The following is a 12,857-nucleotide window of genomic DNA, read 5'->3' as shown; positions in this document are numbered from 1 at the left end:
GGCATGGAATTCCGGTCCGCTCCAGCGTGGAGACGTTCTCGTTAGGTTAGGTTAGGTTAGATTAGGTATCGATAAATCGCGAGTAATTAATGTCTCTCTTAACCCTTTCACTGCTGAATTAACTTCCGCTGAGAAAATTATTGAAATATTTGCTAGTCCTACGTTTTTTGGCTCGCTGTTTACGGATCTAAAGTCAGATTTGCAAAATTCAAAATGGCGGATTCAACATGGCGATCATAATGTAAACGAAATTGATAAAAATTCCGCTTATTATTAATGACATATGGGTTTCTCGAATCGCTGATTACGAATCTTTTGAGTAGAATAATATTGATACGCATGGATAACATGGAGATACAGAATGAAAAAACTAGGAAAATAGAGCTAAAAGGTGCAAAAAAATCAAATTTCGGCCGTCTTTTGTAGAAATATTCGTTTATAAGAAAAGAATCTAACCTGAGTAAAAAATATTGAAAAGAATATATGTTTTTGTACAACATCAGAAGAATATTTGGTGAACATTTCATTACTCTCTCTCTCTATCTACACTCGATGCTCTCCGAGGAATCGACTCTTCCCTGAGAAAAGCATTTTTTTTCAACTTTGATTTGTTATAAATAATCATAAATGAATAATTGGGTGTAAAAACCTATTGGAGCATGTTGAACAACTATTCAGTTATCTGGGAAATTCTAATCCCCGATTAGTTGTTCTTCGAAAATTATGTGATTTACAACGCAGAATTGAATCGAGAGAAGGTGGGAAGTATATCTCCCATTGACAATGAAAGGGTTAATGTTGTCTCACGAAGAATTTGTATTTTTACTTTAGAAAAATTCGCTTCTCGAGAGAATATTCTTTGACCAAGCGTCAAAAACGAAACGCGCTTATACATTTCTCGCCAAAGACTTTGCGATTTATCGAGTTTTGTTATCTGGTTACTTCTTGTCGTAAAAGTTGCACTGTATGTGTGTGTTTAATTGATACTCGAACTTTGGCAACAGAGTGAGTAAATGTGTAATTGTGTTCGTTTCCCGATTAACTTTCTCGATATTGATTCGAGAAAACCACGATTCAGAGCGATTCGCTTCAAATCCTCCATATTTGTTCTTAATAAGTTGATCTTCCTCCGTCTCTCCGCAGCCGAGTCACCGTTTCGCTTTGCGTCTTTATCCTTCTTCTTCTTCTTCCCCCTCCTATTTTTTGCATAATGACTCGTTTATTAACGGAGCGGAGCCCGCGTTGTTCTTATTTTGCCCCCGAGACGTCGTTATCGCGAGCTGTCGTCTCGCGGTCGTTGCGGTTTTTTGCCGGGAGCGTAAATTCTGCCGATCAATTCCCAAGAGAGTCGCGGCTCCTGATTCTTTTCCGCGCGTTTTATTACGTTTGCGTTAGAAAAAGAAAGAAATCTGGTGTGTCCGATTCACGACTCGAATCGATAGTGCACGCGCCTAAACTGTCTCGCGCGAAGCAACGAACGTTGGATGGATCGCTTCCCGATAGTCAGCCGGCGACGTTTGATGAATTACGGGAAGGAAATCGGTCCAGCTCGATGGAGTGACTCGGTTCTCTCGGCATAGAGGCGCAGAACAGCATCAGACTTATCAGGTAGGAGAGTACGTGTGTGTGTGTGTGTGTGTGTGTGCGTGTGCGGAAACGCAACGCATACTTATAACGCTTAATCGCGTTAGACGCGTTCGTAAGAGTGAAAATGACACGATTATACGATTATGTATCGGGATATCGCGCGAGGTAATCCACGGCGAAATATAATGTAGCAGATATTGCGCAAGATATGTGTCGTTTCTTCATTTATTGACAGCATTTATAAACATTCGTGACGATTCGGCGTCGTTTTACAAACAACGTGTCCGTTGTTCGTTAACATATGATACAGACACATTGCAGAAACGCGCGAACGTCGGCAAAGCGGTAATAAAAATATGCGGGTTAATAGTCATCGTGATGGCGTGCGAAAGATTACGGAATTACGAGATATCGATTGTACGGACACGCGTCGACACCATCGTCGTCGTCGTCGTCGTCGTCGTCGCGCTCGCCGGATCCGGACGATCAATATCTCGCGCGCGCGCGTTTCTGCGTAATAATTACGCGATTATATGAAATTTCCTGCGAAAAAACCTGGATACCCCTCTTACCCTCGAACAACCCAGTACCGAGCGGGGGGGGCGGGGGGAGGGGGCTGACGTCACTTGACGATGTTGAAGCACTCGAGAACCTCATTCGTGTCGACGTAGCCCACCTTGCTCATCTCCTCGACGATCTTCGTATCCTTCACCAAGGATTCGATCCACTTGTAGTAGGGGATCTCGTCCCTCGTGCCGCCGTATCTCTTTGGCAGGTACTCGGGCGAGATGTATTTGTGGAGACTCTCGTAGTTGTTGCCGTGGAAATGTATCCTGTTACGCATGTTGGTGTCGAGCAGCGGCTTGAAGACCACGAAGATCGCGTCAAAGATCCACGACTGGTGCAGAATGTGTATCGCGTGTGTCTTGATGGGGAACGAGGTCACCATCAGAGCTAGCATCATGCTCGCCACCTGGAAGATCATCAGCGTCCCGTTGTACCGTCGCGAGTTGTATTGTCGCGCGACACGCGCTTGTCCTTTCCCCTTTCACTTTCGCATTCATCGCGTCGCGAGTTCCCACGCGAATAAGTCTCGGTGGTAAAAGCGGGGTGGTAATGAGGCCCGGGGCGGGGGGGCACAATTGTATAGTATATGAATGAAAATTGTAATTTCCATGGGAAGAGCATGCGACACAATTTCTAGAGGCATGAGATCCACTCTCTCGCTCTCTCGCGTCAGTTTCTTTTTCGCTGTTTCGGGGGCCAAAATTACAGGGGGGAGGGGGAGAAAGTACGTCCTTGTACAATGGTACCTGAGGCGTCACGGCCCACGCGTGCGCCATAGTGATGTCCTTGAGATCGAAAATCACAATACCGCCCATAATCTGCGCGATCGGCTCGAGGACGCCCAGCTCGAGCAAGATGACCGTGGCCTTGAAGACATCCTCGACGGGATATTTGCGCGGGTCCCAATTGCCCATGCGGTAAATAAGCATGCGTCTTCTGCACTGAGTCCTGTAGATCGGTACCGTGATGACGTCGTCGTCGCCTATGTACTTCATCTCCTTCATACTCATATTCTGATGTATCTCCGGGTGGTTCTCTTTGAAGTTGTAGTAATTCACTATCTATCGAAAGATCCCATGAGAGAAATCAACCGAGAATCTCGATCGGATCGCGTTCTGCTCGGTCGACTCGAGCGTCATGAAAGTCGAGCGTCATGAATTCCCGCGATTAATCCCGAGCGAGCGCGCGCGCGCGCGCGCGCGGCATTTGGCGCGAGCGTAACGTACGTTCATTAGCGCGTCGTTACGACCGACTCCGCGATTGCTAAGCAAAGCCGATGTGAATCATATAGTCCATCCATTATTTATAAGACGTGTCTGCGATCGGATTTATGAATCGTTCGTTTGTCCGCTGATGTATATGTAATATACTGTATGATGTGGGCCATTGGCCCGAACGAATCATCTTGAAACCGATATATCGCCGGGGGTTAGAATATTATTTTAACTCTTTGCAATTGTACACGCATGCAAAGAGGTATAATAATAAGTAAATCGCGATTGCAGCGCGATCGTTCGCACACGTCGCGTTGCTTAAGAGAGAAGGCAGGAAGAGGACACGTTGGAATAAATACCAATTACATCAAAGGTTAACAGTTTCGCGGTTAGACGTGGATAATGATATATGTTGCACAAGGATCATATATATTTAAAAGTGCTGTAACCGCTAAGCGGATACTTTCAGACTCATAAGTTTGCAAATAATTTCATTTACACGTACAAGCGCTCTGCATCCGAGCTCACATTCCGAGCCTTATTGAAAAGTTGGACCGACAGTTACCTCGACATCATTGTGCAACGATCAGGTTCGTCTTGCGTTAGATTGGACTTTAAATTGATTGGTCGAAAGTAGATAATCACAGCCAATAACGTGTCGTTCCAGATTTTATAAACATCGTCAATTTCAATTACTTTCAATTCTTACATTTCAATTATTATTGTCCAATTACTTTTGGCAATATAAATCGATAAATATTTTTTCTTGTGACATTATGACTTGTACTGATTGTCACGTGCAAACTTGAGCGTTTGCAAATAGATAAGATAAAGATTATCGTCGCGGTTAAATGCACATTTAAAATAACATATGTGTGCTGCTCAAGTTAAATATTCACCAAAAGGAAAAAAAAATAAAAGAGAAACATGCGAGGAGATACTCGTGCCCAAGTGCAACTTGTGCTGTGTTACGCACAAAACTTGTTATTTTAATATTAATGTCAATGTTAACACGCGTGACTCACCAGTCTGTGCGCGGCTCTCAAATTGAAGTTTCTGGCACGAAGGAATCTCAGGAGAAAATCGTCTTCCATCCTGTGCGGCAGACATTCGCCTTTTTCTGTCGGAAAACACATCAATCACATATTCGTCAAAGCTGAATAATATAGAAATAGACATTAACCGCGGAACGTTACCGATTCTGCCGATTTTTTTGTCACGTATCGAAACAGAGAGAGAGAGAGAGAGAGAGAGAGAGAGAGAGAGAGAGAGAGAGAGAGAGAAAGAGAGAGATTTTTGGATGTTTTATGCAAGTGACAATGAAGGCAAATTTGACGCGACCGTAATCTCGGAAACGGGCATTGTTCTAGCTATCGGATACTTTTCGTTGCTCGTTACGTTAATCGACTCGCGAATTTTTCAAATCACTCGTCTTTGTCGGCGTGGCCGCCGTCTGTCTTTCATTCAAACTCGCAACGTCGACATCTCTTCTATTTTTGACTCGTTTCAACTCGAGTTACCATAAATCATGTCGCGAAACTCCTGAAGTGTCTGACACTTGACCTCATCGGTTTCCCCAACTTCCCTCCTCGCGTACTCCATGACTTCCGGCGGGGGTTCGCTCAGGTCCAGACTGATTGTCTCGTCCTCCTGCAACCCGTGATCATCCTTAAGCTCCGGCATGTCGCTGGAACTCTGGCGAAGCTTCAGATCCTCCTCCTCCTTCTTCTTCTTCTTCTTCTTCTTCGCAGCAGCAGCAGCAGCAGCATCAGCCTGCTGCTTGTCGAGATTTTGCCGATTCTCCGATTCTCTCGGCTCGGCAGTGTTGTTGCTCGTTTTCTTCTTCTCCTCCTGCGGCATGATAACACAAGCGGATGCTGGCCTACTTCATTTAAGGTATACGGATTTAAGGATTTACGGAATATACACGCTTCAGCCCGTTTCGCGATCAGCGCGTTCGGTTGTCGCGGTAATTGCGGCGAAACGCGTATTCGTGAGTCGTGAGTCGCGGCGTCGCTAATACAGCAATCGGCTCGCTGTAAGCTTCTGGTTTTATCAGATAAGTACACTCCTTCTACCTACTGACACTTACTCACCCGATACGTGCATACAGAAACGTGAGCGTACGTGTGTGTGTGTCAGTGCGATCTTGACACGTGTTTGAATACATTCGACAATTATGACAACGTATTTATCTTGAGAGACTCGCTCGTCTCAGTCGAAAGAATATCGCCGCATGAATCATTATGAAAGGAAAATTATTCCAGAATGCAAAATGTGGTCTTGGTCGGAACTGCTTTAGAAAAAGTGTAGACTTCAGACGTTACGGAGTGTGTAATTTGTGACCGAATCGTCCGATCAGCAGCGAGATACGTCTCAACTGCTTGCTACAACATATTAATGCAAAAAGAGCGATGTTCTCTTTATTTCTCACCAGCGACACTTATCGTATCGTACCGTATAATCAGCGCATGATCGAGAGCGCGTGAGACGAGGCGACGCAAATATTCTCTCTGATGTTTAAGGCGCATATTAGTACGTAGATTATCTCCGCTGACTCGCAGATATTTGTACAATTTATTTAGTTTAATATAAACTACGCCGTGTCAGATACTTTGTACTTAACCGTTTGAGTCCCAGGGGGTATTGAAAAAACACTGTCGAAGAATCCCAAACAGCGCAACCGCGCTTTCTATAAATGAGTATGAAAAGACCCAAGCAGCGCGATAGCGCTTGTTTTATTTTAGGTCGAGAAATACCAAGCAGCGCGATAGCGCTTTGTTTATTTTACATCGATGAATCCCAATCGGACCAATACCGCTTCTTGTATTTGTTAGGTAACGCGATTCTCGTCTTTTTCTCATCGCTCTGTCACATTTAGTTGTAGTTTGCAAAGCGATCGGACGTATTCTTGCGTAAGTGTTTCTCATTCTTAATAATTGTGTGTCTCAAAATGATTAGACGAAGCAACGGAGCAACGAAGCAAAAGGAATCCATCCAACATGTTTTGATAAACACCGATGTTACAAATTATAATTGTTACTCTCCATTTAAATTATTTGTTCATAACACAAAAATATTGTTAATTTGTAATTCGTTATTTTATAAAATACATCTGTATTATTACATATGCGTACTGTAAATTTATAAATATTTCAAGTTTTGTTTCGATAAAAATTATTGAGAAGATAACAATGAAATAAAAATTTTTATTTTGTAATGTATTATTGCATTGTTATAGTATTATTCTACCTATTATAAAATGTACTATTTACATTAAAAGGATCGGTGTGATACACTTGCTTCAGTAAATCTGAGCGCGCGACTTCGACAATCGGTAACGCACCGTCAGTTGTCCACAATGATCGAAATCTACTGGGTTTTCTCGACATAAAATCTGAACAGCGCGATCGCGCTGCTTGGGACTCAAACGGTTAAGATTGTCTCCAACGAAGCGGTTCAGCAGATACAGAAGTGTTCTATGTCAACGATTATGATTTATCGCTGCGCTATTAATAAGATTAATAAACTGCCGCGTGTTGTATTTATTAATCACGCGTCATTAATATTAATTTGAAATGGAAACTCAATTGACGTTCATTTTTCCGCTATTCTTTCCAAGGTCTGGCTGGGAAAAGTTTAAAAAATATCGCAGATTGTGTCGCGAAGAAACGACTAGTCCGAGCAATAAGATAACCGCATTGCTTTCGACAAGGACATCGCGAGGCGATAAGCGACGTCGTCCTCCCCCCCCCCCCCGCCCCTCGGCTTAATGTCACGCTGTTGCTGGCGCTTTTACAATTTCCGTTTAGCACCTTGCTCCCGTGCTGCAGTGTCTTGCATACGTTCTAATACTTGCGATAACGGTGCGCCGGAATCGCGATTAGACACACGCGCCACGCACCGTTAAATTGTGATCTTGCTCCATCACCGTTTCACCGGAAGATCTTCCCGTACGTCGAAATATTTCCCGCGGAATACCTCGCGCGAAAGCCGTACGCGCGCGTATTCACATCCTTCTTCTCGAGACGTGCGTAAAGAGCGGCATTACGTAACAGGTGAGTCTGCGGATGCCGACGGAGACGGCCACGATATTATATATTTTATCGCTGAATAGAAAAAAATAGCACGCATGACAAACGTCTCCTCGCTTAATCGCGCTCCTTTGAAGAAGTTTCTCCCGACTGGCTGGACAGTGACAGCCACACCAACGACGCGTTCTCCGACGTTATACACACAAAAATTGCGACATCGCGCGCACACGCGTCACATAATCAGCAGCACGACACGGCATGCGACACGGTTCTCAACAATCGAATTGCAACACATAGCACGACGTGGCGACTCACACACGAGGACTGCGGGCCGGCCTCTCGTTCGAGAACGGTAAAGACACGATCCTCCGTCTCGCGCCGCGCGCGCGTCGCGATCTCGTTTACGAAGATCCCTTGTCTTGTTCGTTCCTGTTCGAAGGAATCTTCTCGGGAGCGAGGAGAGCTCGATGTACGCGCGCACTGTCAACTCACTGCGGGTTTATTAGTCAGTGCTGTTTATCGCGAGCGTAGTTCGCGGTTGTGACTCGCGGCGCCGCCGCCGATGTGCCGCAGTGACGATGCAACTGCCATACGAGCCACCTTGTTGAACCTACCTACCTACCTACCGTACACGAGACTCGTGTACGGCTCTACGCTTCCCTCACCTTACCTCACCTTTTCGCAAAGTCGAGCCGATTGCCAATTGAAATTTCGCATGGCTAACATGCCTCGGGGTATCGAGGCGAATGTTGCTGCTCGCAGCAGCATCGAGCACGTCGGTGAACGTCGAGGTCGTTTCAGCGATTTCATCGCCGTCGCAACGACGGGATGGCATCGCACCCTGTTCGGTCGTGAGTTAATGAGCGAAAGAAATCGTCCGGTCGGCACAATCTGGCCTTCGTTAATTTGCTGTCGTTGCACTCTATGTTCTATTTCGTTATGCAGTTTCTTACGTGAGTATAACGCTTTACGCAACGCACGTTTAGCTGTTGCACAAACTGCTTGCTGGCTTTGCTCGGCGTTCATTGGTGAAACGAGATGTTTCACCTTGATCGCCTTATCGCGTAACAGAAGTAATTTTCAATTGATGGATATCTCGTTTTGGACGATAATGTAATAATGAGTAAGTAATGTACATGATAAATGAGCGACGAAGTCCACATTCGATTAAGCGTTCAAGCGCTACTTGAAGGAATGTCAAGTTCCCAATGTCAATTTCCAGTCCGGTCGGTCTCTCGGAAGCTGCGAAGAGCTGCGGAGAATACCAGCGCGGTATTTTATTATCGTTGGCTCGCGGAACGCGGTAATTTGCGAATGCAAAATGATCAATTTCCGTCACACGAAAAGTGCAGAGGAGGTAGAAATTCATTATAGTGATTAGTACCTCTGAGCGACTACGGCATTATCATATCACCTTTATTATCATCCGTAATTATCATATTATTATCATTATTTATTATCATACGTAATTGCGTGCCATGTGCACGCATCCGTCCGCTGACTGTGTCTCGTGACTGAGTGGAGCGGTATGCGGAACAACGGAAATTGCTACAGAGCAACAACGAGTTTCGAATCGGCAACATTGTTGCGGCAGCACTGTTGCGGCAACACGGTGGCGTTTTCACCGAATATGTCGCAAAGTTGCAAAACGCACAAACACAGAGAAAGGAAGGCAGAGAGAAAGAGAGATGAGGCGAAAATGGAAATGAAGAAGAAGAAGAAGAAGAAGAACGCGTATTACTCGACCGGAAGAAAACGGATACGGTGCAACCTCTGATACAAGTTGCATCTGAGAAATGATGACTAGAGGCGCAGCAGCGTGTGTGTTGCGAAATGTGTCAGGGTCACCCTGTTGCATTTACAGTCCGCCGGCGCTTTCACTAACGGCTGCGTTACGTACTTTGCTTCACGTACGGTAACGCGCGATCTTATGCACGCGCACAGTGTGCGCTCTGGTGAGCGCTCGCACGCACGCTCGGGACAAGGATCCGTTCTTCAGCCCGCGCGGATCAACAGATCGCGATTATTATGACTCGCGCGCATCCCGCGGCGAATCCCGCGAATCCCGCGGAAAATAGACGACGGACAAAAGGAGATCGACGGAGGATTTATATAACTCGCGGTCTATCAGCAGATGGCAAAGGTCAGAGGCGGAAAGCGAACGGACAAATCGCGCAGATGCGTGAACGGTGTGGGGCTGTCTGGCTTTATTACGATACACGTGTCAGCGTATGCTTTATATAGATCATAATAATTCGAACCTGCCACTACCAACGACGACTGCTGATGTAATCTAAGTACAGGTTACACCGGCGCTCCCTTTTTTCACTTTCGTCACTCGTCATTAAGCATTTCTGTAATAATAATATATTTCTCACGTTCCTGTCAAGAAGAAGAAGAAAAAAAAAAAAGAAAAGTACGAGCGCGGCGTACTTCACAGCCATTCGAGCTAGTCGAGTTTCGCCTTTGCTCAGAGCTCGACGAAATTATTTGTTCTTGCGCCACTATTCCCTTTATTATACGCACGCTATCGTCGCTTTCGTTCACGAAACCGACGACCGAAGAATGCACATTGTAGCGAACTGAAAGTAGCGCGTAGGCCATTAAACAACGTTGCTAACACACACCGCGCTGCTAATCTAAGAAATATCGCGTTATAGAGTGTATCGCTACTTTTATAGGTGTATACTCGTATATTCGCTTCTCGCTGATGCGCGCACAATAGTTTCTTCTGCGAATTTCTGCGAATTTTCTTTCTGCTCATTCGTAACGAAGAGGAATAAAATTGAAATCGGAAAGGGAAATGGGCATCGCGCCGAGGAAGGAGCGCGCGACGCGGCCAGCTTTCAGACATACGTATAAATACGTATAAATACGTATAAATACGTATAAATAATGACTTTCACGTTCACGCGGGAAAGACGCTTGAAAATTTTCACGAGGCCGGCTTTCTCCGAAAGCATGATAAATCGCGCTCGATAAGTGAGTCCTCCTTTTTGGGAACCGCGTTAACTCGTTTGTGACGCAACGAACGTCCTCGATCCCCATTCCTTCGCGAAAGTAACGACGAAAGCCGGCTCTTGCTCCTCTCCTCTCCTTTCTTTTCTCTCAACCTTGAAAGATTTTCAACTCTCAATCGCAACGCACGCGTTGCATCGGTGCCTGCACGCCCGTGCAGGCGGCGCCTGTGTCAATGTGCGATTGCACGCGGGCGTGTATAAAAGCGTGCCGATCTCACGGGGAATGCATCCTCCAGCCTTCGGAGCTGGCTGATTTTTAACTTTCTATAAGCTCTAGTATCTTTAGTACTTGTTATCCTCATCAAATTTACACTTTCTTACAGTTGTTATTGATAAGTCTTAAAGAATAAATATAAATTGCCGATTTATTAATTAATGAATCCAATCTGTAAAAATTATATACACAATATAAGGAATATATAACAATCGACATACTGCCATTTTATATTTTATAAATTCAAGGAATTTGCACACAACTAGGAAATTTAAAAATAATAGCACAGTTATTGTAGACAATGTAACTGAAAAGTAACGAATCGTTACTTTCTAAATAACTATAACTGTGACATATTATTTCTGTAGGTAATTCTGTAAAACTGTAACTAATTACTTTTTCAATGAAAAGACTACAGACTGTAACTAGATGCTTTTACAAAGTAACTTTCCCAACCCAGCTCATTATTGGAAAGTCGAGTTGGTGCGCGGTTTTGTATTTTCTCGAAAGCGACACGCACCGCTCTTTTCCCCCGTGAGATTTTATCTGTGAGTAAAATGAGTCATAAGATGAAGAGACACGGAGTATACAATATGTTCAACCCCTCCCCTCCTCCATATCGAAACCATTATTATCTTTCATCGTACTCGGCACATGTTTCCGCGTTGTTTTTTATATCGGCGCCTACCTTGATCCGATAATTAATCGCTCACCATGAATCGCTCCGATCCCGATCCACAGTCTTCTCTCTTCGATATTCGAATATCGAGATGCGTCTGGAATTGGATGTCTGCACGTGTTTGCAGCCGCGTGTTTACACGCAAAGGCGTGTAAACCATCGCCTCCGCCTGGATTTATTTCCGTGCATAGCGCATAAACTCGTTCTTCTTGATTACCTCCGACTAGCGAAACTTTTGCGAGCCCGTTAGAACAAACTAGTTATACTTTGTATCAAAGTACGTATTGGCATGCAACTACACCTTTGCGTCAAACATCTCCTCTCTGTTCAGAACGAGACTCGTTGTACGAGAATAACTGATTGATCCGACGAGTCGGTTGATGACTTTATCTCTATCCTCATCTTCCCTCTCTTTCTTACGCGCGTAACACCGCGCGAGCTGCTAAAACTTGAAGATAAGGTCGACTTAATCGACAAATGTGATCATCGGAGGGAAAACGAGCGCTTTGACAAGCCGGTTTTCGCCAAGTTTATAGTTCTCTAAAAAGTCATAAAATCCGTAGGAATCGTAAATATTTGTCGCCGACTAATCATAAACAAAATTCCACATTGACACTACCGAGTATCGCGTTATTCAATTTCTGAAGATACAGGGAGAGGCAAAATGAGAGAGACAGAGGGGGAGAGAGAGAGAGAGAGGGGGCCCGAAGGGGGAGAGAAAGGAGGGGGAAAAACACATTATAAACTAAAGGAAAACTCGTTCGTTAAACCGGATGGTGTCAAGAGGCAACGACGAGTCAATCAACCCCCAAAGTTACCAAAGTGCCCAAAGGTGGGTGACAACAACCCGAAGTCAGTCGCGGCAAGCTGTCTTTTTCGAACAGTTCCGCTGTTCACCACGACGAACGTAGGAGCCGGGTACAAAAGTCTCAATGAATTCGCGTGTCGCAGTGAGACAATTCGGCGACGCGACGAACCACGGTCGCACGAGGTCTCGACGGAGATTCCTGGGGAGTGGTTGACAACTCACCGGTTGACCGGTGGTGCGCTACGTGGGACGGCTCGAGGACACGATCCTCGCGGTGCAGCGATCCTGTGTGTACTAACCGATGCTTCAGCGGTACAGCCGACCCGAGTACTTTCCGACTTCTTCCGCGTTTACGATTCCGGCAGCGAGAAAGTTGTGCGACCGCCGCCGCCGCCGTTGCCGCCGCCGCCGCCGCCGCCGCCGCCGCCGCCGCTACACAATCACCTTTTCACAAGGAGCGAATTTAGGAATCGGTTGTGTCGTCGCGCCTCTACGACTCGTACATGCTCGACCCAGCTTCTTTGTGACCAAGTGAACGTGGGATACTCTCAAGGAGGAACGTTGTTGTGTCATTGAACGCCCACGCCGCGTTTCCGGTTTGCGAACGTTGTTCCGCCGCGGCCACCGCGCGTCCAACGTGAATGAGAGGATCGCGCTTATGCCGCGTCTCACGTATCGCGTCTATTCTGGGGCAGAGCGGCAAGTCAGGCCCATTTATTACGCAAAACCGCGTA

The 12,857-nt window shown here is 45.6% G+C and overlaps 1 protein-coding gene across 5 annotated transcripts; it reads right to left on the bottom strand.

Annotated features, from left to right (window-relative positions):
- Positions 1-1,794: 1,794 nt before the first annotated feature.
- Positions 1,795-12,857, bottom strand: LOC105189651 (alpha-tocopherol transfer protein). 5 transcript variants are annotated; one of them, XM_025305473.1, is made up of 5 exons: positions 12,568-12,857; positions 4,889-5,219; positions 4,394-4,488; positions 2,901-3,215; positions 1,795-2,560 (listed from the first exon to the last, which is right to left on the bottom strand). In XM_025305473.1, the coding sequence occupies exons 1-5, from the start codon at positions 12,694-12,696 to the stop codon at positions 2,210-2,212; spliced, it is 1,221 nt and encodes a 406-aa protein (XP_025161258.1). In that variant the 5' UTR covers positions 12,697-12,857; the 3' UTR covers positions 1,795-2,209. The 5 variants fall into 5 exon arrangements, with proteins under 5 accessions (XP_025161258.1, XP_025161260.1, XP_025161261.1 ...); XM_025305475.1 differs by lacking the exon at positions 12,568-12,857 and adding an exon at positions 12,346-12,538; XM_025305476.1 differs by lacking the exon at positions 12,568-12,857 and adding an exon at positions 12,423-12,528.

Source organism: Harpegnathos saltator, unplaced genomic scaffold (genome assembly GCF_003227715.2).
Source record: "Harpegnathos saltator strain DR-91 unplaced genomic scaffold, Hsal_v8.6 scaffold7, whole genome shotgun sequence".
NCBI classification, from domain to species: Eukaryota; Metazoa; Arthropoda; class Insecta; order Hymenoptera; family Formicidae; genus Harpegnathos; species Harpegnathos saltator.
The sequence above is the reverse complement of the archived record's forward strand: the minus strand, read 5'-3'. Positions and strand labels throughout refer to the sequence as shown.